The following is a 23,789-nucleotide window of genomic DNA, read 5'->3' on the forward strand; positions in this document are numbered from 1 at the left end:
GCTGTTTTGTTTACGCGGAAAGGCCGCTTGCCCCCCTGCCTTTTGGCCGTTTCCCGCGGCAGGAAAAACCATTGCCAAGTGTCTGCGCGCTCGGGAATCGGGATGCTAATTAGAGTTGGGAATTGGTTTTGCGAGGAGGGGCATCAAGAACAAAACCGTCGAACAAAAGTTATAGTTTATTGTCTCAAATGGCTTGTTTAATTTTACGGGCACTCTTCGATCGAGGAAATGTTACGCCGCATAAATGTCGCGCGGCATGGCTGGCTGGGCGGATTTTTCAGAAATTCACGTCGTCGAGCTCTCTCGAGAGCTTGAGGCTTATTTCCAAGCAGTCGCTGTCAGGATGCCACTTCGCCGACGAGCCATTAGGATCAACGGGAAAGGGCGTTGGCAGTTGCAGCCGATATCTGCGTATCGATCATGAAAAAAGGAGGCTTAGCCAATCGAACATGCACCGGACTCTTGCGGATCGTCAAAAGCGAGCTCGCGCTCGAGCTACTCACAGTCGATCATAAATTCATAACTAATGCAGCAACAGCCGGGGGAGGGAATCTTATCCTCGCATCGCGGCGGGAGAAAGTTTTTAACGAGCGAACGTCGTGTTCCGGCGCTTTGCGATCGGCCGACTGCGGGCGCGTTATATATATGTATATATAAGAGTGCAGGAAAAAGTTAATTACTTCTTGACTTGAATAGTAATCTCGATCGCTGCTCATCTTTGACGCCGCGCGTATAGCTATACCTGGGGCTGCGCAGCTCCACGACGTTGGACTCGACGGACAGCTCGAGCCGCTCCCGCTTCTCTCCGGGAAGACGCACCCGCAACGTCAGCCACTGGCAGGAGGCCGTCGCCGGCGTTTTCAGGTTCATCTGCAATTGCGAAAAATGAGCCTGCGCGTTGTATTATTTTCGGGCTATTATGGAAAATATGAAATCGGCAGCGATCGTACAAGGAGAAGCTAGCCCGTTGGTTAAGGTGCCGCTGCTTTATTCGTGCACCACGAGGCGATTGGACGGGCTCGCGAGCCGCGCTGCGGGAGTATTTATTTTATGCGCTCTCTCAGCTCACCCCAAGAAAAATATCCTCGGTGCCAAGGGCTTGTTTGAATTTCATCTCGTACTCGGGAAGCTCTCGAGGATCCTCGCTTTGAAGATCCGCGATCGGGCTCACCTCGGCCGGATGCCATATATCCGATGGGGCCTCGGCGCTTTTCGCAGCAGCCGGCTTCGGGGATGCGCAAGGGGCAACGTTTGCTTTGCCTGCGATGTCTCCGGGACCTGAAACTTGGCGCTTTCGAATCTCGCGATGGCGCAAGCGAATAAATTCATACGCACCGATTTTTCGACGGGATAGGCGCTGCCTCAGATTTTCCGAGTCGTCGGAATCCGAGTCCGAATCGTCTTTGGGAGGTGCGATCAGTTGCTGGAGTTCCTTGATTTCTTTGTAGCTGAATCCGTCCATTATTATTCAACACGAATAACGTCGTCAACAGCTCCGAGGCTTACCGCTTTGCACGCAACACATTAATCGATAGGCAGTCTCAAATTCAAAATTCAACAGTCCAAGGAGTCATAGCAACTGCGCTCCGCGCACCCGTATGCCTGCCGCCATCTATTCGCAATCCGCCGAAGCTATATACACGAGTGCGGACTGTTTGTCTCTTACTCTCTTTCACTGTTCGCTGTGCAGTGAACTGGGATCTGTGAGCACTGAGCAGTAGGTACATAAGTGTCCGCCGTCCGGACCGAGGCGAGCGCCACCAGCGGATGGTAATCACCGAGCTCCGACTGCTATGCCAGCAGATGGCACTAGTCGCGCATTTAGCTCCCAATCTCTTGATCACTTGTTGAGACTGCCGATTGCTTATTATGGCGGCAAGGTACACACACTTGCGCAGTCGGTCAAATGTTTATTTAAACTTTTGCAAATTATTCTGGAAAATGTTTAATTACGTGTCCCTTCCAATTACGCACTCGTATTAACAGAGGGAACCTTCGCTTCCCTCGAGTGCTTTTCTTCCGGCCGTGGATTTGCGCGTGCATTTGCGCGACTCCACACTCGCATGCAAATGTATTAGGCTATGCTAATGAAAAAAGGCACATCGCCGTCGCGCTTCTGCGTATATAAACACATGCCACCGATAATGGGCTGGATTCCGCGAATATCTCTTATGCGCGCTAACGATTTTTCCATGCGAACGTCATACTTCCTCCTATGTATAATACCTGTAGTTGGTCATAATAGACGCAAAGGAAGCAGGAAACTTGTTTCTGATGGACGTCAACCAGGGCTCTCTCACACACACACACATACACACACACACACACGACGCACACAGCCGCCAGCGCGCAGGACTTATCGCCGGCGGAATTAAACCCGTCTACGTCCGAGCGCGAGCTGGAAAATTCATATACGCAAGGCTGGAAAGTTTTTCGGTCAGTTGCGCGCACAGCGACATGCGGATCACTTTCGTGATTAGATCTCAATGACGGGCATTATAACCGTATATCCGTACGCGGGATTCAACGTGAAACGCAGAGCCACGAGATGCGCGCAGAGATACGTGCATAAAATAATGACAATGACAACGATAATGATATTTACCGCTGAGTGCACACGGTTAGCATTGAGCGCAAGATCGCTATTACGGAATGCGCCGATTCCCAGTTTTCCCAGTATCTGCTGTACGCACAATGCCTACTTCTTCTTTGGCAACTGTCGATGTCTATGGAATATTCCAAGCATGATTCCAGAAATTACGTAAAATCAAAATGAAATGCTTCTAGATCGCGCTCTTAATTAGAGACGCATGTCATTGATAATGGCCCCCGCGTGTATACATATATAGGATTAATAAGTTTGCAAACAGAAATTGCATCATGCGCTCGTAGAGATAAGGGAATCAGCGAGAGAACGCAAAGTTCGCCGTAATCGGCACAATGGTATTAATCATCGTGAACGATGCCCATTCGATTTTTATCAATGGGCGCTCACGGCGTTCGTTGGAATGTTTGATCGCGCGCGCGCGCGGTATGGGCGCTAAATGATTTTTTCTCCAAATGACAAAAATATTTCAAAACCGAATCGACGTACGTACTCGCACCTCTCGCGCAATCGATGCTTTGCTTATTAAAATGTGCATGCTGAACCAGAAACGCATTTGCGAAAGTTCTGCGGTTGGGAGATTCGCGCGTCGCGAAAAAATTCGAAGAAAAAAAAATTCCTAGAACATGCTTGTCGATCACCGATTACAGTCCTACCTATATATAGGCTGCATCGTCGCTGTTGTGATGCGACATGGATTCCTGCGCGTCACGGTCGCGTTTGAAAAACTCCAAAACAGTGGATCGAAACTTGGCAGCGAAAGGAAGTTGGAAATTGCCTCTCCGCGCGCGCGACTAATTCAGCTGAGTTCATCAGAAAATTCATCGGATTCAAATTCGCCTTTCAATATTTCATAGCGAATACCTGCGTTAGTTTTCACCTTCGCTTTTGTATTGAAATTCGTCTCGCTACAAAAACGTTTGGCAATTATACGTGCGCGCCTCGGCCTCGTGTATTATCTCGTATTACGCCACTGGGTGTATGAGGACGAGCGCGCGCGGCTGTCTTATCCGCAGGGAATTTCGTTAATGCCGCTCGCTCTTTAACTTTATCCATCAGCTCCGCGCGCGCATTCGGCACAATCGTTGGCGCTGCAGAAGAAGCGAAGTAGTCGTGCGCAATAACAACGCGGAGATTCGCGTCAGCGCGCGCTCCATGTTTTAGGCATATTTGCACGCCCGAGCTCTTGTCCCTCCTTTTTTCCTCGACGCCGACGTCAAGGAGCACTTTACTTGGCCGCGCAGGCTCCTTGATGGATTTCCAGAGCTGGTCCGGCTGTCGGCCGAAAAATGCAGATTTATTCCGATCGCGGCGATTACATCAGCGCGAGCCGCGAGCCATGCGGCGGCATCTCTGAGAGAGCGAGGCGTCGACGACCTCACGGCTCACAGGCTCGCGGCGCCGGCCGAGGAGGGGAAATATAAGCAAAGGAAGCGAATAGAGGCGAAAGAGTGCCAAACGCTCGCGCGCGATACGAGCGACACGAGCGACACGAGCGACCCACGTGCTCGTGTCCGAAAGCGCGCAGAGCCGAGCCGGGGGACGGCAGGCCGACGGGGCGCACGAGCAGCAGCCGCGCACCAGGAGCTCGTCGCGTGATTGATCCGACGGGGCGCGATGCACTTCGCGCGTGCGGCGCACCTGCGGCAACTGCGATCGACGCTGGCGTGTTCGGCGGCCAGCCAATCCTTGCGCTGCATTGTGGTGCGATTCCGCCGGCCGGGTAGGGCGAGCAGGGCCGCGGCCAGGCCTCTCGCGGGCCCCGAGCTTCCAACTTATCTGAAACAGGAGCAGAAGAAAAATCTGCACCTCTTATTCTCTTTGCAGTATATATGCTTAAGCCGGCGCTCGCGACTGGAACTCGAAAAGCCCTGATTGATCGATCATCGATCACTCTAAGCCGTTGCGTAAAGGTCGCTTTTATGAGCTGCACGATGCACGAGATAAAACGTGCGCATGGCAACTCTGCGGGCTCGAGCGCACGTGGCGCGTATATACAAGTATACCGATACCGATCCGATCAGCTGTTCTTCGCCGGCGAACCGCCGCGGCCGAGCGCTGATAACGTTCAACTGTTCGTTTCGATGCGAGTTATTGGCTTGTTTAAAAGGATTAGCCGATTAGCGTCACAGAGCTCTGCGCGATAACAGTGAGGCGCCGAAATTCAAGGTGCAGCCCTCCATTCGACCGAAAAAGCGGCTCTATCCGCAGCTATCCGTAAACTTCCATTCAGCCAGTATGGCACTTTATGCGTAAACGGGATTTCAACAGAGTAAACGCATACGTTAACTATATATATATATACATAATGCATAGGAACGAGAGCCTATAAAATGTACACGGTACCCTATCAACTTGCGAGTTTTTGCACAATATGTGCAGGGTGCAAGCATGCGGTCGCAGAAAAATAATCATAGAATGAGCAGTCAGCGGACGACGAGTCCGATTATCACGAGGAGAACACGCGCCGTCAAAGTTGCCCACGTGAAATCTCGAGTGGACACGCGTGGTCGAGCGCCGAGAAACATGTACTATGTGCGTGCGTTCTTTTTGCGAGGCTCTCTGGTTTTTTAAGCACGATACAAGCTCGAACAATTGTTGTGCGTAGTTGCGCAAGTGCTTGGGTACTCGGGATTTTGAATGGAAATTTGACGGCTGCCGGCTAGGAAAATTGAGGAAAACTTTTACGCTCCTTACAGCAAAGGAAATTTCCTTTTTCACTTGGTAAAGCGCATAGATGCGGTTGTCGATGTTGTGACGGCTGGCACGCTTTGAATCGTTCGCCTTGTCGTTCATTTTTCCACTTCCAGAACTTGCGTCGTGGGAGTCCATCGTCCATCGGGTCAGGTCGATCAACCGGGCTACCCCGATATATGGAGTGCTCATAGGTACATACTTATATATATATACGGCGAAAGAAGCGCACACATCACGCCAGCGGCCAGTCCCACTCTGTACGCTCCTGTTTGGTCACGAGGTTCTCCCACCACTGCAGAGCTGCGCCGAGCGCGGAAGAGAGCGGAGGAGAAGTGGCGGCGATAGCCGCGAGACTCTCGAGAGAGCTGAAAGAGAGCTGGCGCGCGCGCTCGGTTTCACCAGTTCGCAGTAGTCGCTCGAAGTCGAAGAGACCTCTCCGCTCTCTCCGCTGCTGTTCAGCTCCGTTTCTGCTGTCGCAAGTTCTGCACTCGCTGGATCCCTTGCGCGTCGAGCTTCGTCGTCAAGCCAGTTCAAGTCGTAACGCTTGCTCCACAGTTCGCATCGCCAGGAGCGCCGGATTCCCTTTCTCACGGACGAACGGCAGTTGCGAGAAATCGATCAGTCATGAATTACAGCGAGATGGGCGGAACCGTCACCACGGCGGAAAACAACAGGTAATGATCGCAATGGTGAATTTGTCTCTCCTGCCTAGCCAGCAGTGCGTGCGTGCGTGCGTGCGTTGTGCAAGTTGTTCTGTGCTCGTTCGAGAAAATAGGCGTCGCCGGGTTGCAAGAAAATGTCGTGTCTGTGTGCGTGTGTGTGTGTGTGAGAGAGAGAGAGAGAGAGCGGTGCAGCTATAACGGCGAATGGGAGCAGAGCTTCTCTCCTTCCTCCCTTGTATTCTGCCTATATTCGATTTATCGACCAAGTGCCACGCTGCACACTCTTCGCAGCTATAGCCGTACCGTCTGTACGGGCTCGCCAGCCCTTGACCTCAAATCGCAGATCGTTTTCGGCGAGCCCGAACGGTACACGCACTTTGAAAACGAACGTGTTCGTTCTTTCTCTCGCGTCGCCATTCTCCCGGAGGCGCGCGCGGAGTCGACGGATTTTCTCAAAAGTTACGTATGCATCTTTCGCGTAAGTACGTAACACGGCCTGCTGCGCGTACCTGCCCACGCATTATTATTGTACAGCTTTGCGCTCCGTCCTGTAGACGAGTCATGGTACACCGTGGACTGCGTAAAGTACACTCGTCGGACCGTAGTGCGCCTGCGCGGCCGGCGTGGCCTGATCGCTGATGCTCGTGCCAGGGTATTGTGTTGTGTATATGTATACGCACACACACACACACACACACACACACACACACATTTATATATATATAACAGCGGGCCAGCGCGTCACACAGCACACACCGCACACATCACATGCCACGCGCGAGAGACGCAGTGCTGACTAAACGAGGACTACGGGGAAATTCGCGGGATGACGCGCGGGCGCGTAATCGCATCTCACGAAGATCCCTAGCTTAGGAAATGAAACGTCTGAACGTGTCTTGCGCTATAGGTGAAAGTTTTATTGCATTCGAAAATCCGATTTCTATATGCGTGCGTTACACGCAAAAGGTCCTACTGCGCTGATACGTAAGCCCCGCGTGTAGCCAGAATCAATTTTGCAGCCATTGCTTTCCTTTGGAGCTGGCATTGCAGCTCGACTGCTCAGCTTCCGCAAACACGCCTCATTCATCACCGATCAGTCTTGAATAACAATAAACTTCTGCACAAATCTATAAATACGCGGGAATTCATGACGATATGGCGTTATCCCGAGTGGAAAGTAGCACATCGATCAACTCCTGATCGAGCTCTTGTATTATTTCAAGCGGCCTTTCAAATTGAATTAAATAGAATTACGCTGCGATCTCGATCGAAGCTCTCGGATCTCGCTGACATAAGCATATAAGCGACCAGAAGAGCCGAAGAGAGTCGGCATACGTGGGTATACAGGAGGCTAGGAAAGCGGTACGCGCGCTAGCGGCTCGTGCTCGGTCAGTGACGCCTCGCCGGCCGCGAACGATGCGAGCCAAAATGATCCCGCGCAGTCAAGTCAGAATACTGGCTGGCGCGGCCTTTCACGGGAGCGAAGAGGAACCCGTGTACAGGTAGTAAGAGACACTTGCCGCGTCCACCACGTATGCTATAGCGCAGTGGACTAGGCGCGCAGGTACTGCTGCACGCGTTTGGCCCAGTTTGCAGGCTCTCGCTCGCGCTCGCGCGCCCGCGCGCCCGCGCGCCAGAGCAGGTTACATTCCTCTTTCCCTTTCTGCAGCCTCTGCAGATAGAAAGAGATCGGGAGCCGCGCGCTGCAGGGCTTCCTATGACCTGGAAAACGCGCCAGCGCGGCCCTAATACGATTATAATAGTATCGCCCTCGCGCTCTCTCGGACGAAATCGCCGCCGCCGTCGAGAAGAGCTTCGCCGGGGGACCGAGACTCGTTTATGTATTACGTTCGACGCCGTGTCTATGGAGCATTCGCGCTATGCGTCAGCGGCGAGGTCAGCGGAGAATCATTAAATCCTCCTCGAAAACACGAGAAAAACCCATCAGCGACGTCACAATCGCGCATCGACGCGGCGAACTCGCTCGCTATAGGTGGGTAATTATAATACGATTAACGCGCGCGGCGGGCCTGGTAAACAAACTTGGCTCCCGTGACGCCACGAGCCACCCGTTGACGGGGACTCTAGCGCGCATTTTCGGAAAAGACAAGCCGATTCGGCTCGGCTCCTCGAGTGAAAGCGGCTCGCGCATAGCCAAGGTACGCACTATATAAACGCGCGTAGAAGCGGCGTGACTTGCAAAATCTGCGAAATATTTTGCGCGAGCCGATATTTACGACGCTACAACAGCCATGATCATCATCGTCAGGTGAATGCGAGAGAAAGGGGTAATTGGCATGATAAATTATCGGCACACTCGTCTTGTTGTTGAGTCTTGCGTCCGAAGAAAAAATCTGCAATCGATCGAGAATCTTCCATTTTTTCCGCCGTGAGCAAATTGTCGCCCGCACGGCGAATAGAAGATTGCGTCAAGGCTAAACTATTTTTACCCTCTCGGAGCCCTTTGCGCTGGCTCGGTCGAATGAACTGCTCGATAAAACTGCATCCCGAGTCGGAGCCCAATCGCATAGTCGCACGGTTCAAGCTAACAGAAGCTCGAGAGAGAGAGAGAGAGAGAGAGAGAGAGAGAGAGAGAGAGAGAGAGAGAGAAAATGCAGAAAAAACGAGGTCGTGCGCGCGCGATCTCCCTGCAGCGGATGCTTCAATCTTGTCCCGGCGCGCGAATGACCGTCGCCTCCACGGGCACGGCTCAATTATTTCACGTAACGAGGGACGTCCGCCGTTCGTTAACCCTTCATCAGCGCCGCGAGCTCGTGCATTGATATACTTTCAGCGTGACAAGCGCCGAAATTTCGAGTCTTCTCTGCGCGCATACCGAAAGTGTCATTACTCAATTCCGTGCGTGGCATTGTGCAGCCGTTGTTTAGTTAACTCGCGCTTTCGTGCCGTGAAAACAATTGAAACAAAAATAAACGCTAAACGCTAAACGTCAATCGATCAATGATTCAGACAACGCGACTGATAAGCACAATACAGAGGGGAGGAAACAAGAAGACGATGCTAGACGATTCAAGTTGTTATATCGTAGAGCAGCTTGACAACAAACTCGGGGCGATTACGCGTACGACACGTTTCTGCTCCGAAAAATGCTTTTTACACCTATATAGCTGCGGCTTTTTACGCAGTTTTACAGGACCGCGCGCGTCGATAGACAGCGCTATATATCTCTCCCTTTCTTCGGCGCTGGCTACACGTCGTGCGCATACTTCCGACGACGGATCGTATCACGGGCCGCTTGCGTGCTCCTCGAATCGAAGACTTTCGAGCGCGTGGCCGGGCCGTGATCGACGCTTTCCCACGGCTGTTGCTATTTTTAGAGAGCGGAAGATCTCGAGTGCTCTGGTCTACATAGCCGATAACGCTATCGGCTGGCGATCGATAAGAGATCGGCGCGATGCGAAAAGCCTCGATGAACCGGTATGCAGCGGCGGTCAAGGAAAGCGATTGCCGCATTTACAAATTAAATCGTATGTTGATTCGGTGGCGGCGCGGCCATTTACTTACAATGCACAGTTTTAACATAAACTGCCTCTCGAATGATCGGCAAATAAAAGCCGACCTTCCGTTCCTCGGCGTGTTCTCTCTCTCTCTCTCTCTCTCTCTCTCTCTCGCACCGATACGAGAGAGAGAGAGAGAGACAGAGGATATAATGATACGGAGATGGTCATTATACAGTAGAGAGACGCGCTATAATGACTAGCAGTATGCAAATGCTCGCGGTAATGTTTACGTTGCGTATATTTCCGTTGAACGAACCTTTGAACGTCAGAAAATGCCCGAGAGAGAGAGAGAGAGAGAGCGCGAGAGAACGAGGAAGAGGCTGGCGGTGGGACTTTTAAAGCCTTGAGCGGCGAGTAATTCACTCTCCGAGCTGGGAGTCCATCAGGGTCGAACGGTTCCGGGACTCTTTTCCGGAATTCGGCGGAGAGAGAGAGCCCGCTTCCAACTCGCCAGGCGACGGCTGAGACCCCTTTGGCGAATATCGAAATCTCTTTGAAGATGAAAATAAAAATATTTTCCTCGAGCGCGGCACTCGCCTGTGTTTGTCCTCCCCTGCCGTCGCGCGCCTGCGAGTTTGTAAACACGCGCGCTCGTCGATTATCGCAATCCAATCGGCCGGGCAATTGCTCATACTCGAGCGAAAGCCATCCTCCCTGATGGAGAGCGCCGCCAGAACCGAGCCGATGTGTCCGAGTGGCCCAAGGCCGGCGTCGGCCGGGAAATTCGCACTTTCTTCATCGCGCGCAGTTGTTGCACGAGCCGCCGAATTCTCGAACGTTCCCCGCCTTTTCTGCTGCGCATTCTCGAATTCTCGTCACGCGGCGTAATTACGTTATGTCATCATCGGCTGCCGCCTGCGCCGGCTACCTTGTAGCACAACACTGGACGCGTGCGTCCGCGCACCGCTGGCGAGCTGCTCTGCGCGGCATGTCAAGGTCGGCCTGCAGCGCGCGTCACGCGGAGCGTGGGAGAGGAAAGCTCTGGAAGCTCGAGGCTGGCGAAGGCCGAAGGAGTGCAAGAGCAGAGGATTTCCGATGAAACGGCCGGCAAGCCGCAAAAAGCCGAGCGAACGAAATCGCGCGGTACTGCGCTGCGCCGTACTCGCGCGAAAACGCTGAGTCAGTCTTTGCGGGCGCAAAGTGCAAAGAAGCTGCGAACGCGTGTGCGCGATCGAGGTCAGCTCGCGCGAAATTTCTCTCTCTCTCTCTCTCTCTCTCCTCGATTATTGAATCAAACGCGAGCGGCGACTCCGTGCTCGGACTGCTGCCCCCCCCCCCCCCGGCACCCCGAGCCCGGATTCCGCGAACTCTCGAGTCGAATCGCAATGTAAGAGTTGTAAGCACCGTTGCCTAACAGAGACCCTTCCTCCGATGCTTTCAGATGCAGCCTGCGCAGGATCGCTAGGCACGAGGAGCCCGAGTTCAGCAACGCGAGCATCCTCAACAGCATGGAGAAGTTCGTGCGCACTGTGAACGAGATGGAGGAGACGATTCTCGTGCCCAGCCGTCTGCTGGACCTGGCGGTCGGCGACGCCTCCGACACCATCTGCCAGAAGGCCGAGGGCAAGCACACCATCAAGGAGACGCTGCCCAACACCGACCTCTACCGACTCTACAACATCGTCAACCAGATGAAGGTCGAGCTGCTCTGGTCGCAGGAGAACCCGGCCGAGAACCTCGCCGACGAGCACCAGGTAATTGTCCCGACGATTCCCCCGAAGCGTCGACTTGCCCACCCGCGTAGTCCCGAGCCCACGCCTACATGCCCGTGTCGAATTTTCAGGAGCAGGAAGCCCAGCGCGCCAAGGCGCAGGTCGCCGCGATGGAGCACGCCCGCCTGGGCCACGCGAGGTGTCCCTCGACCACCTCCATGCAGAGCGTCCAGTCGGCCTCGTCGATGGTCTCGAGCAGCTCCGCCTCGGACTCGGACTCGGACACCGGCATCGAGAACGACTCGGGCCTCGAGAGCGAGGAGCCCAGCGACAGACTGGCCAATCTCGCCGCCGAGAACTTCAAGCGCCACCTGCGCGGACTGCATCGCAGCATCAGCCGCATGACCGAGGCCGCCGAGTACCTCACGCTCAGATATCAGGCCGACGTCGGCGGGCAAGTCTGATCCGCGTCGCCCCTCGTTGCCGCTGCCGCTGCTGCTCGCACCGACCGCGGCTGTCCAAAGGCGTGAACGCTCGCGAGCGAGGGAGAATCGTCTTCTCTACGCCGTATCTCCGCAGCCGCCTCCCGTAATTCGTCGGCGATGACCTCCGAGAGCTGCGCGCGGCCGCTCATTCGGTGACCTGCACGCGAGGAGACCAAGACGAGACGAGCCTCTTCCTCCCCCGAAGCGCCCCTCTCCGCACTCCACACACATATAGCTCTCTGCACTCTTTGATGCGCGTCTCTTTCTACATCATCTGTATGTGCGAGCATATTTCCTTTTTCGTTTTAATCCAGCTGTACACTCAGTTTCTTGTGACACTGCATTCATTCTACCTACGTTTTCGCTTTTATTCGGATTCCATAAGCTGTAGATTTTACATGGCTAATCCAAAACCGTTTCACGTTCCGACCTCCGAGGGCTGCAGCAGCGCGAGGTTCGGTATTTGGCATAATAATAAGAGTAACGATAATGTCACAAGTTATTGTGCTTTCGTACGCGTTGTTTTTCGATGCTCGCGCTTTCGGAGGTCAGTCCAGTCAGGTCGAATCGCTATCTCATTCGCTGGTGGTAATCTTGCGCTCGAGGGGGCAAAACGCACGCCGCTCTTTCACAAGCTCGCTCTTGCGATAAACCGACACGTCTCGTGCAATTCTCGCCAAGGCCGATTACGCGAGAGAGCCCCGCGAAAGAGAAAATAAAAAAATTTAAACTACGAGGAGAGTGCAATGTTTGTGCCACATGTTTATACTATATTATATCGCAGTGATAGCGCGCTTTTTGTGCTGATGTACACTTGGTAAGAGAATTTCTGTATGTGCGTGTGCTTGCGTTTTTTCCTGCGTGTGCGCGAACGAACGATCGACTATGTTGGGAGGCAAAGTAGAGCAAGTAAAAAAAAAACAAAATTTCTGTGTAAAAGTAAGGAAAAAAAGAGGGACTACGGAGGCGGTGCGTCGATTTCGTTGTTGCATCGGAAGCGCGATTAAATGTATATAGGAGATAACCGATGTGCGATCAATTTTCCGGTATAACAAAAAAAAAAAAAAAAAAAAAAATAGGAGACGGTAATCTGTTAATAGCGAATGAGTGCGTTGGCTTTTTATTCCAAGTATTTTTTTTTTCTTTTTACGTTGTATTTTTTTTATCGTACGGAGTTGCGCGATGATGATGGGATGATCGATATACGGATTCTCGATCAGTCAATTCCTCGCAGGGCTGTTGATGAAATCGGGGATTTAATGTTCTGTACATAGACTTAGTCTCCGCAATTATTTATTTTCTTCGTTATTTTCTACTTTTAATTCAAATGTAATTTATATATAACATAAGCCGAGAGAGCTACGCTCTACAATGCGAACTTGCGTGTGTCGTAATCTTTTGTATGGAAATAAAACACAAATAAAGACGTTTAATTATCCCAGAATATTATTCATGAGCTGTTGTTACGATTGCATATTCGGAATTCTTTTGCACTATCTGAATTGAAAAAGTGCTCGGAAGCGACGTCGACTGAATTAGACCGTTAATTGTGAGTGACAAAAAGATTACAGCACAGGCAGACACTATAGCGCAACGACTGCAAATCAAGAAAATATTTAATATGAAACGTAATACTGGCTTAACATGACACTGCAAACTTCTATACTCTCTTTCCGTGTGTATATAATTTGTAAATAAGTTATATGAATTCACAGTAAAAATCAATAGCAAGTGAAGAAAATCCTTAATGCCTTTTGAAAAGCAGTAAAAGCATTAGCCATATTTCGCGCCGCTGATGCTTAATTCAAAAGTAAATCTTGTTAAGCAGTACAAAAGTGCGAATACCATGAGAATGAATTAAATGCGACTAAATTTTGCTTTGCCGTTCAGTCTGTTGAATGTTTATCGTAATAGATGAAACGTTTCAAATCATTATTCATTGAAATTGTTGACTCTAAACAAGACTAATATATTTTTAGTATTGGATCTCGAATTTATTATAATTATTCAAATTCAGTTCGCGTTGATTATATTTAGGCCTGATAAGAAGAAATTAAAGATATTCGCAGATATTAGAAGAATAAATATTTGCGTATTCGAGGATCGATTGATAAAGATGAGAGTCCTCGTTAAAAGTAGTTCTTTTTTTACGTAATTTGTATATTTTATAAATTTACGTCGTTTCTTTATTACGAACAAACAAAAAGCGAAGAAAAAAGTAGGACGTATAGAAAATTGTAGAATTAGAAAAAAAAGATGTGCATTCCATGTAGAAGCGATGACGCGATATGAATTGACACTGGGCGACAAACGGTAATTAACCTTTTATAAAAGAAAAAAATTAACTGTTCTTGTTACTGCGTGGACTACGATAAAAAAATGAGATAATTCGTTCCGAACATAAATGATTTTCAAAAGAGTAGAATAAAAGAATAGAATCTAGTCCAAATCTACTGCGGAACAATGTCTAAATTTAAATTTAGTTCCCAAGTATGTACCCAACTAGTAATAAAATACAAACGAGTGTCCTTAGTTTTACATGTTTTGATGAACTACGCCATAACAATGGCTAACATTTTTTGTTAAAGCGATGGCATTTCATAATGTGACAAAAAGGTAATTTTCACTTGCGTCACGTCAATTGTACAACCATTTAATAGTGATAATAAATTTTCATCGGTTCTTTTCAAATAACGTTTTTATTTCTTATCCGATATCCTTCGCGAAAAATTAAATAATTAACTTAAAAATTCGTTGTCTACGAATAGCACATATTATATTATATACTATATTGTATTGCTTATAATATACAATTATACATAGAAGGTTTCGCTTAAAAAAAAAAAAAAAAAGAGAATTAAGATATATAATTTTAAAGCGTATACGTTTAATCAGTACCATGTAAAAATGCTCCACTAAGGCATCCATAACAAACGTGCTGCACACTTCAAGCGTGAATCATCAGCTGATATCGACAGCTGTCACAAGTTCTCGAATGTTGGCATACTCTGGATCACTACTAAAAATATCAAGAAGCTCTTGAAACGTGGGACGATCGGCTGGGGAGTAAGACCAGCATTTTTGCATAACTTTGTACACATGATCTGGACACTGTTCTGGTTGGGCGAGTCTATCGCCCTTTTCTACGAGATCTATCACCTTCACAAAAAAGAAAGCAAATAAACAATAATATTGGGAAATACAAAATTAAGAAAAAAAAACCTTTACATACTTCAGTACCCCGTCTATCACCGTACGGTTGCTCCCCGTAAGAAAACATCTCCCACAAAGTTATTCCATAACTCCACACATCACTGGCATGCGAGAATGTACCATAATTGTAAGATTCAGGAGCGTACCTAAAAATACAACGTGTTACTACTGCAAAATTAAATGACGTATTATGGTATTGCTAGAAATATAGAGCAAAACTTACCATTTTATTGGCCATTTTCCTCCTGCGGTTGCTTTATAATAATCGTTAGAACCAAAGGTTCTTGAAAGGCCAAAGTCACTTATTTTAGCTTGATGCTTCGAGGCCAGCAAAATATTTCTCGCTGCCAAGTCACGATGAACAAGCCTTATTTCTTCTAAATACTTCATACCTATAAAAATAATGATCAACCTAGATAACACATTTATTATAAATTTGCTATTGAAGGAGCTGCTATGACTTATGACTTACCACATGCTATTTGGGAAGCCCAAACTTTAAGCTCATAATTAGGATTAATTCTATCAGGAAATTCTAAGAGGTACGCTAACATAGAACCTAGCGATACTAACTCTTGTACCTGAAAAATTGAGATTTTTTTTTTATAGAAGCATGTATATAAGTGCCGTACATTGCATCAATAATTATTTTCATTTGCGTCTTAATTTACGCACCATTAAGAGTGGCGGGCCTTCTGAAAATCCAATCAACTTAACAATACAATGATGATTAAATGTCATCATCAATCGTGCTTCTCTAAGAAATTCCTCGCGAGTGGCAATATTGTGCGTGTCACGCAACATCTTTATTGCAACGGGTTCTTGAGTACCGGATGGCGAATCGAAGAGCCCTTCATAAACGGCGCCAAATTCTCCTTCACCCAAAACTTCTCCGAGAATTATATTCTCCCCGGGTACAAATACTGAAAGGGATGCCACGATGAAATGACATTACACGGACAGTTTATTAGAATGGCAATCCAAAGAACTACTTATAGCTTTACACGTACCTTGAGTTAAAGGCACAGTTTCGTTATCGTTTTCAATAATCGCAGGAACGGCACTATGAAGATCACTGTCGTTATTCTTATTATTGGCACAATTATTATCGACATGAACTGAACTACTTGGATGTACATATGGCCTTTCCAATGGCTCGGGAAGACTTTTAGGAAATTGATTTTTCTTTTTTCTAAGAGTATCCTGTTAAAATTAATAACGGGGTCGTTAATTAGTTCGCAACTCGATGTAATGTAATAACGGAAAGAAAGATTACCGCTATAAACGTCAAAAACGTACCCCATTAAATATTGACGGAGGCATCTCAGGAATTGGCGGTTTAGGGATAGGTGCAATTGGATGAATGAGTGGCCCTGGAAGACCATCCGGCATGCAACGATAATGTTCTATCACGTGCTCCAACGAAGGAAGATATGGCCCATTATCAATGAATAGAAAATTTCTCTGAATCAATAAATAATATATACATACTCAGACATTCTTTGCTACAAATAGAGTCCGTACAAACTTACCCGTTTTTGTATTTGAAAATGGTAGGGCGTCTTGTTATACATAACTGTCAGTACGCGAATTCCATCGTGTCTTTCGCTCAGACGAACTAGAAATGAGCCGTCAAGATCCCCATTTTTGTGTAAAAGATTGATGGCTTCCATCCTATCTAATGTGCCGTGATACCAGTCGCTAGCTTTCTCTTTTGTTGGCCTGCTGTAACTACCTATAGGATAGTATTAAACGTATAAAATAATGGTCAAAATAATAAATTGCTATTGTTACAGATTACAGAAAAGTATCTTACGCAGAATTCGTTCACATTCTGTATGGCCATTGATTTTTGCAAGATCTGCTGGCACATCATTGGCCAATGTTCTGGGGTATACAGGTGCGTTGGCAGAAAGCAAAATTTGAATTACTTCTTCATGACCTCTACTTGCTGCTTCATGCAAAGGTACCATTCCTGAATTTGAACAGTTACTTTAACTAACTACAACAATGAATTAAACAAAATTTATTAAGATTAAGGTTTTTACCTGTTTCTGTGTGACGAGCTTGAATATTTGCGCCTCCAGCAATTAAAATTTGTACTGTGTTTGGTAGATTACTTTGGCAAGCATACTAATAAAAATACAGTAATAAATTAATTAAGTATAAAATTAACGCAATAAAAGATCGACAAACAAGCTTTAAAAAGAGATTTAAAAAAACAGAAGAAAACATATATTTTCAAACAACAATAAAACATTCTATAAATTTCGATAGGACATTTGCATTAAATTTTACCTGATTGACCTACTATCCTATTGCTTTAAGCTTTTCAGGAAAAGAGGAAAAATTTATTTGTGTTATAATCAATTTAATTGATTATGCAGACGTATATGGTAGTTTATAAAAAAAGACTTACGTGCAGAGGAGTGTAACCAGCGGTATCTCGACAATTGACACTAGCATTGTTTTGAATGAGTTTGCTCAATATTTCATCCGCTCCATCAATTGCAGCCAGATGCACAGCAGTTTGGCCGAGTTGATTTTTGGCATCTAAACTTCTATAACCACATTTTAAAAGTTCTGATACTATTGTATAATTTTTCTGTGAAGAAAATTTTTAATTATTCTTCTATTTACTTATTTACCTTTCTAACTGCTATAAGATCTTTAGATATGCAAAAAACGATTTATAATTACTTGAATGGTAGCTCTGTGCAACAGGTTCATTCTACCATGTCTTCGAGTATCATGCGGAGGTGGTAGACCTCTTATAGGAGTTTGTAGTATTGTCACGAGCCTGTCATTTTCCTTCTGATAGTATTCAATAAGTGTTTCTAAGCCATGTATAGTAGTTTCGTCGTCTAAAAAAAAGATAGAAAGAAAATGACCGTTGCAATAACTCCTGGTAACAAAACTTGCAACAACTGAACTATGGAAAAAGCAAAAAAAAAGAAATCATGCCTATAGAAAAGAATGCATCTTCTCCGTGTTTTCTGATTTGGTAATGCGCAACTTCACCATCGTGTAGCACCGAAAGAACGTAATCTCCCAAAGAAGAGCTACTTTCTCTGACAAGAAAAGTCCCATTATCTCTACCATCTAAAGAAAAACATTAATTTCTTGGATCACTTTATTCTACATCTCAAGCATCGGATTTTCGAAATTAAAAATAAATGTATCAACCTTCTAAAAGTAAGCTTTCTGCATCTTCTCTGGAGAGATTTCCATGAAACCAACAAACATCATCCTCTGTACCCATGATGAAAGCTGATAGTTTCTGGTAAACGCGATCACAGTTGTATCAAGGTAAAGAATGACTCGTCGATGGGATCTTTACGCGTCACTGATACGTATGGCAATCCGCGTCTTTTTCACTCAAATCATTTTGGAGCTCCATTATACGTCTAATCGTTTTGGAGCATTTGTCATCACTGTCGCCATCAAGTATCTATACACCGCACACACTAGTGCCCTATAATGCTTATTGTCTGGATCAGCCAGGTATGCGTAAACAGACGACGATTTCTGAACGATTATTATTATTCTTTTGCTTCTTGTTATTATTATTATTATATCATTATTATCGTCGCACGCATGCGCAGTCGTTCTCAACATATAGGTATAATCAGTTTGTCGTTGATAAGCACGAAAACTTCCTTACGTACCTATCCCTGCCTTACCTAATAGAGATATGTTGATGTGTCAAATGCGTAAACTCGCTCATCAAGTTAGGTATCTATTGATGGGAGGTAAGTAATAGCTCTCTCTCTCTCTCTCTATATATATATATATATATATAGCGGAATTCATGTATCTATAGCCAAAGCATCTATACGTGTGTTTTAAATTGCATTGATTTAACGAATTAATCCTCTTTAAAATTCTAAAAAGTTACCACACTCCCGCGACCCGCAGTCTTTCCATGAAGTCTCACTTGTTTGCCTTCTATATTTTTATTTTGAGTTTTCACAGAGGGAATCGTTGCTGTATGTACATACAAAAGTTAGTTCTGTGAAAAAAGTTGTTACGGAAACATAACCTAAGATGTGATAAGATAAAATGCCGTCCTAATGTATAAAAAACAAGGAATTGCAAGAATCCTGTTGAGAAATATTCATTACTGATGTAATAATAATTAAGTATGATTTAAGCGTTTGATTTCCTTCCGAAAATGTCTACTAATGCTTCTGTTTCTGGGATCAAGGTAATTGGTTATCTTATGTCTATAAATATATTTTTAGTTGTATGCTTGTTCTTTATAATTACTAATATCTTGCAATGTTGCACTTATTCTACGTGAAGAGTGAGGGTGACTCGGAAGATGATCTGAAACGACAAGGGTCATTCAGAAAATTACTACCAGTTAATAGTAATGGGGACTCTCAGCTCAGCACTGCTGTCAAGATGATAGACCGACCAAATACTTCTCAAAACAGTAAAGAGTATGCAGTATATCTTCAAGAATACAACATTCTTGCAGAATAGTGAGGGATTTATGTATTTTATAATTAGTTTATTGAAATTGAACTCCTATTGTAACTGATATATGTATTCATTTTTCAAGCAATACATTACGCAGTCAAGATTTGAGAGGAATTTATGTCATACCATCAGCTCAAAATTCTTTTTGTAAATACATCTTTATAACATGTTTATCATGATTTTCAAGAATCAAAATTCATTCTCTTTAAACTTTCAGTATGGTTTGGAGTACAGTTTATTCGTCAAGGAATTTATCAAGGTGGTGTGTTCAGGTTTACTATCACACTACCCCAAAACTTTCCGGATGGAAAATGTCCAGTATAAACATATCATTTTATAATTTTTTTTTTTTTATAGTTATTTTTTAAGTACTTATTTTATTGTAATTATATCAAATATTCGTTTTTCAGAACGTTCTATTCCAAACCAAGGTATTTCACCCTTTGATAAACTACACAACAGGAGAACTGAATACTGCCTGGGGATTTCCCGAGTGGAAAAGAAGCAATAGAATTTGGCAACTAGTGCAATACATAAGTAAAATTTTCACCAAGCTGGATACCAAAATGATTTCCGTTAATGATGAAGCCTTATTACTGTAAGCTAATATTGATATTTATATGTATCATGCCTGAAGTTTGTGAAAAGTTGTTAAATATCCAGTTTATGATTACAGGCTAGAAACAGACTTTGAAAATTTTAAAGAACAAGCTAAGAAATGTGTTAAGGATAGCCTGAGTGTAGTTTATGATCCGCCAGCAACTGATGATCCCCATTACATTACATTTAGTCCTTATGATAGTGAATTACACGATCCTGTAAAACAAGAAATTTACAAACCAAAGGTATTTTAATTAGTCAATATCTAGAATATTTGGATTTCACAACTTTTATCGTAGATTCTCGACTGTCATATCTTTATGAAATTTCAGGATGACAATGAGAACAAACCCACGGGATATTCGTGGGTGCAACCAGGCTCTTTGCAGCCGTTTTCGAAACCAGAGGCTAGATAGCAAATAATCATAGATGTGCTATATTTTCTATTGAAAACTAGGTTCTATATTGGTTATGCATTTCGCCAAGTTGCATTGCAACAATAGTAAAAATAAAAAAATAAGAGCGTGATCACGCAACTATTTTTATACGATAAAAGAGTTAATAACGTAAATGCAAAGTATTCTAATGAAATTTTTATACACAATGTGATTGATGCTGCAGAGATTTTTACCGACTGACCGGAGATTACTTTTGTTACTAACGATACTCATTACTCACATGATAAAATGAGCCAACTTTTCGTCCTACTGCTTACGATCAATTAATCGCCGTCAGCGATCCAAAAGTGTCCAATTTTCTAAGGACATTGTACAACGGTGATAGTATACAGTGCTAGTAGCAATAATTGTACGATTTAAGTTGAATTTTCTGTTGAAAATTGTTATACTTCTCTTACGAGCAGTAGCTGAGATTGTTATATATTGAACAAAATAATTATTTAGTTACAATCAAAGGTTGTGTACATTAAGCAGAGTATTTAATATTTATATGAGAAGCGTTTACTCGTATTATTTTTCATTTGTATAAGAATAAAGAAATAAGTGCAATAAATAAGAATCGGAAAGCGGGGTAAAACGGTTGTTCGCGTATTTTCAATAATCTTGCAATTGCTCTTGGAAACATTTTTGCCTATTTCCATGAATAGTGAGTGCATTATTTTTTGGAAGTGGATTTGTAAATTTCGTATTCTCGCGTAGCTTTTAAATCAATATTACTATATGCTTATACTGCCTAAATATATAAATGTTATGGTTTTAATTTTTTTTTAAACTATTAATAAATCTATCTATATTAAAGAATTACTACCTGTGTTGTATTGTCAATTTGTCACAATCCTTTGTTGTGGTATATAAATTAAAAACAATCTCTGACAACACAATACATTCAGAGTCCCACTGATGACAATCGACCGCAAGGTGGTGCCCTCTATAGATTTCAAGTGCTAGCATTGCGGCCATTCGTCCGGCCGACTCCGACCGACTCCCTGACCCGACGGCCGACGCGCAACGCAACTTCGTCATCTGCGTCGTTCCATCCCACGTTAATTGATCAGGCGACTGATAGTGATTGAATGCGATTTGCAGTCGGCCAAGGTATTGAGCAGTGTTTTTTTTGTAACATTAAAATTTCCTTCATTTAAAGTTACTTTTAGCAAAACAGTTTAAAAAACTTGGTTGCACTCGTGCTTGCCATTAGTGTATTCCATTGTGTCGGCTTCGGTATTTTTGAGGTTATTTTTGACTGCGCCTCAGACTTAGCTTTAACACTGTTTGTCATGATTAATTTTTACTCTTGGCATCGCCATAATGACCTTCACAGAAAAGAAAGAGTTTTGCTTCGAAACGAAATTGGAGATTTCACTGATAATATTTATATAAGCGGGTTGAGAAAACTGCAAAATATGCGCTATTTTATAAGAAAGACAATTGTTGTTTACAGATAAGGCGCCGCATTGGAGATGCAAACAATCAAGTGCGTAGTTGTGGGAGATGGTGCGGTAGGTAAAACCTGCCTGCTGATCTCCTACACTACCAATAAATTTCCCTCCGAATATGTACCTACTGTATTCGACAATTATGCAGTAACAGTAATGATCGGAGGAGATCCCTACACCCTGGGATTATTTGACACAGCTGGTGAGCAATGAGTGGAAATCCAATGATTTTTGCATATTTCTATAATTCGAAATATACATCAATATTCAGAATCTAATTGTATTTCAGGTCAGGAAGATTATGATCGGCTGCGTCCTCTAAGCTATCCACAAACGGATGTTTTTTTAGTCTGTTTTTCAGTTGTATCGCCTTCATCATTTGAAAATGTGAAAGAAAAAGTTAGTTGAGGCAAATTTTTGCAATTTTTAGATAATTCATGACGCGAGATGATTCAAGCAAATGAAAATAATTTTTTAGTGGGTACCAGAAATAACACATCACTGTCAAAGGACTCCATTCCTGCTGGTAGGCACTCAAGTTGATTTAAGAGACGACGTTGCTACTATTGAAAAACTAGCAAAGAACAAGCAAAAGCCTATATCAGTGGAGCAGGGAGAAAAACTTGCAAAGGAACTGAAGGCCGTGAAGTACGTCGAATGCAGCGCTCTTACTCAGGTAATTTGTGCGAAATAAATGAGGAATAATGAAAATTGTCAATTATGAAAAGTTGAGCATGCATTAAATAAATGTTCATTCATGTTCTGCAGAAAGGCTTGAAGAATGTATTTGACGAAGCAATTTTAGCTGCACTGGAGCCACCAGAGCCTCCGAAGGGTAGAAAGTGTTTCCTTCTGTAAAAAGCACTAGTCGATTTTTCAGCCAGCCATGTGTGAATAGGTAAACGTTGCTTAAAGAGATGCCACGTTGAAATCCAAAGTAGTATAGAAAATGCTAACCAAGACATCCTTTGCAGGAATGCACTCGAAGCCGCTGTGTTCGTCGCCACAACAGCGAATGTCTCTCGCGCGGCTAATTAATCATGATTATACGACATCGGCGAGAGACAGACACATTCCGCAATTTTGAAAAAGTATAGTAGAGATTTTTGAGACTTATTAAGCTCATAGTTCGATGGATCGTTGGATCGTCGATTTTTATCGAATTTTTCGAATTTTTCCATATAAAAACTTATGAGGTACACAAGCATATACTTATTCGTAAACATAAGCGGTGATTCGCATCTTCTGACAAAGTCTGCCTAATATACACCAAGAATCGCAATGAAATTTCTGGGACCGTGTATAGCTCTTTCTTGCATTTGGCGAAGGGATTTACAGAACAAAAGCAAATCGCCAGCACCATGGACTGATTTAAAAAGGTGATAGAATCGTTGCTCGCGAATTGCAGTAACGAGTAACAAGTACTGCGCAAGTCTGCCAGGAGAATGGTAAAGATCATATAACATAATGTCGTCAGCGTTTCGGTAACTTTTAGCTCCATTCATTATTGAGATTTTATTCGTGGAAAGTCTGCAGACAGTATTCAATTTTGCATTCGAAATAGTTGTCGAGAAATCGCAATTTTAAGACCGGGGAAGATTATTGTATTTGTTGATATACACACCTTTATATCAATGCAAAACCGTTTTTTTTTTTAACCTATATATACTTGAAAGAAAATTAGAATTTATTTGTATGGCCCGTATACACGGCACTGTTATGTATCGAATATTCTTAAATAAACATTAAATTACATTTGTACGCTGTCTGTAATGAGAATTTCTTCGGCAAAGCGTGCATGCCTCGCCCGATGCTCGTCTCTCTTTCTCTCTTGCTGTCAGTGTCGGTTTGTAGAAGCGTATCGGAAAACCGGTGGCCTTTTCGACGCAACGCAGTCGAGTCTGCAGGTCTTGAGTCAAGAGTTGTCGAGATCGCTGCAGCGGCCGTGGCAGAAAAACTTGACCTCAAACGGAAA

The 23,789-nt window shown here is 44.8% G+C and overlaps 5 protein-coding genes across 7 annotated transcripts; 3 read left to right on the forward strand and 2 right to left on the reverse strand.

The window, feature by feature from the left end:
- Window positions 1-158: 158 nt before the first annotated feature.
- Window positions 159-2,395, reverse strand: LOC100118129 (protein PIH1D3). 3 transcript variants are annotated; one of them, XR_512356.4, is made up of 5 exons: window positions 1,336-1,775; window positions 1,070-1,278; window positions 743-870; window positions 504-626; window positions 159-407 (listed from the first exon to the last, which is right to left on the reverse strand). XR_512356.4 is itself a non-coding variant. In XM_001602128.6 (4 exons), exons 1-4 carry the CDS (start codon window positions 1,460-1,462, stop codon window positions 278-280), a joined length of 594 nt encoding a protein of 197 aa, XP_001602178.2. In that variant the 5' UTR covers window positions 1,463-2,395; the 3' UTR covers window positions 159-277. The 3 variants fall into 3 exon arrangements, 2 of the variants coding, with proteins under 2 accessions (XP_001602178.2, XP_031779505.1); XM_001602128.6 differs by lacking the exon at window positions 504-626 and having other exon boundaries at window positions 1,336-2,395; XM_031923645.1 differs by lacking the exon at window positions 504-626 and having other exon boundaries at window positions 681-870; window positions 1,336-1,786.
- A 3,115-nt stretch (window positions 2,396-5,510) lies between these two features.
- On the forward strand, window positions 5,511-14,313 carry LOC100118088. The gene is made up of 3 exons (XM_001602102.6): window positions 5,511-5,976; window positions 10,867-11,179; window positions 11,269-14,313. The coding sequence occupies exons 1-3, from the start codon at window positions 5,927-5,929 to the stop codon at window positions 11,599-11,601; spliced, it is 696 nt and encodes a 231-aa protein (XP_001602152.1). The 5' UTR covers window positions 5,511-5,926; the 3' UTR covers window positions 11,602-14,313.
- A 153-nt stretch (window positions 14,314-14,466) lies between these two features.
- Window positions 14,467-18,411, reverse strand: LOC100118048 (tyrosine-protein kinase Shark). The gene is made up of 14 exons (XM_001602076.6): window positions 18,022-18,411; window positions 17,800-17,937; window positions 17,536-17,699; window positions 17,255-17,440; window positions 16,884-16,968; window positions 16,652-16,810; window positions 16,368-16,570; window positions 16,135-16,299; window positions 15,846-16,038; window positions 15,511-15,758; window positions 15,308-15,416; window positions 15,059-15,227; window positions 14,855-14,981; window positions 14,467-14,781 (listed from the first exon to the last, which is right to left on the reverse strand). The coding sequence occupies exons 1-14, from the start codon at window positions 18,095-18,097 to the stop codon at window positions 14,584-14,586; spliced, it is 2,220 nt and encodes a 739-aa protein (XP_001602126.1). The 5' UTR covers window positions 18,098-18,411; the 3' UTR covers window positions 14,467-14,583.
- Window positions 18,412-18,632: 221 nt separating this feature from the next.
- On the forward strand, window positions 18,633-21,179 carry LOC100118012 (protein crossbronx homolog). The gene is made up of 7 exons (XM_001602049.5): window positions 18,633-19,042; window positions 19,141-19,322; window positions 19,403-19,467; window positions 19,538-19,638; window positions 19,731-19,918; window positions 19,997-20,165; window positions 20,253-21,179. Exons 1-7 carry the CDS (start codon window positions 19,010-19,012, stop codon window positions 20,334-20,336), a joined length of 822 nt encoding a protein of 273 aa, XP_001602099.1. The 5' UTR covers window positions 18,633-19,009; the 3' UTR covers window positions 20,337-21,179.
- A 138-nt stretch (window positions 21,180-21,317) lies between these two features.
- LOC100116519 (cell division cycle 42 homolog) lies at window positions 21,318-23,575 on the forward strand. Its single transcript, XM_001602337.6, has 6 exons — window positions 21,318-21,473; window positions 21,820-22,016; window positions 22,104-22,213; window positions 22,293-22,490; window positions 22,583-22,712; window positions 22,789-23,575. Exons 2-5 carry the CDS (start codon window positions 21,839-21,841, stop codon window positions 22,670-22,672), a joined length of 576 nt encoding a protein of 191 aa, XP_001602387.1. The 5' UTR covers window positions 21,318-21,473; window positions 21,820-21,838; the 3' UTR covers window positions 22,673-22,712; window positions 22,789-23,575.
- The last annotated feature ends 214 nt before the right edge of the window (window positions 23,576-23,789 follow it).

The sequence above is a fragment of the Nasonia vitripennis genome, chromosome 2 (genome assembly GCF_009193385.2).
Source record: "Nasonia vitripennis strain AsymCx chromosome 2, Nvit_psr_1.1, whole genome shotgun sequence".
Taxonomy (NCBI): Eukaryota; Metazoa; Arthropoda; class Insecta; order Hymenoptera; family Pteromalidae; genus Nasonia; species Nasonia vitripennis.

Bases quoted from the DNA above. Each gene is read 5' to 3' on its own strand.
- LOC100118088 (XM_001602102.6), top strand. From the start codon at position 5,927: ATGAATTACAGCGAGATGGGCGGAACCGTCACCACGGCGGAAAACAAC. The intron at 5,977-10,866 runs GTAATGATCGCA...CGATGCTTTCAG, and splicing joins ACCACGGCGGAAAACAACAG to ATGCAGCCTGCGCAGGATCG. The intron at 11,180-11,268 runs GTAATTGTCCCG...TCGAATTTTCAG, and splicing joins ACCTCGCCGACGAGCACCAG to GAGCAGGAAGCCCAGCGCGC.
- LOC100116519 (XM_001602337.6), top strand. From the start codon at position 21,839: ATGCAAACAATCAAGTGCGTAGTTGTGGGAGATGGTGCGGTAGGTAAA. The intron at 22,017-22,103 runs GTGAGCAATGAG...ATTGTATTTCAG, and splicing joins GGGATTATTTGACACAGCTG to GTCAGGAAGATTATGATCGG. The intron at 22,491-22,582 runs GTAATTTGTGCG...CATGTTCTGCAG, and splicing joins AATGCAGCGCTCTTACTCAG to AAAGGCTTGAAGAATGTATT.
- LOC100118012 (XM_001602049.5), top strand. From the start codon at position 19,010: ATGTCTACTAATGCTTCTGTTTCTGGGATCAAG. The intron at 19,043-19,140 runs GTAATTGGTTAT...TTCTACGTGAAG, and splicing joins CTTCTGTTTCTGGGATCAAG to AGTGAGGGTGACTCGGAAGA. The intron at 19,919-19,996 runs GTAAGCTAATAT...TTATGATTACAG, and splicing joins AATGATGAAGCCTTATTACT to GCTAGAAACAGACTTTGAAA.
- LOC100118048 (XM_001602076.6), bottom strand. From the start codon at position 18,097: ATGGGTACAGAGGATGATGTTTGTTGGTTTCATGGAAATCTCTCCAGA. The intron at 16,969-17,254 runs GTAAGTCTTTTT...TATTTTTATTAG, and splicing joins CTGGTTACACTCCTCTGCAC to TATGCTTGCCAAAGTAATCT. The intron at 14,782-14,854 runs GTATGTAAAGGT...TTTTTTGTGAAG, and splicing joins GTGATAGACGGGGTACTGAA to GTGATAGATCTCGTAGAAAA.
- LOC100118129 (XM_031923645.1), bottom strand. From the start codon at position 1,462: ATGGACGGATTCAGCTACAAAGAAATCAAGGAACTCCAGCAACTGATC. The intron at 1,279-1,335 runs GTGCGTATGAAT...GCCAAGTTTCAG, and splicing joins CCTATCCCGTCGAAAAATCG to GTCCCGGAGACATCGCAGGC. The intron at 408-680 runs GTAATTAACTTT...ATCGATACGCAG, and splicing joins ATTACTATTCAAGTCAAGAA to ATATCGGCTGCAACTGCCAA.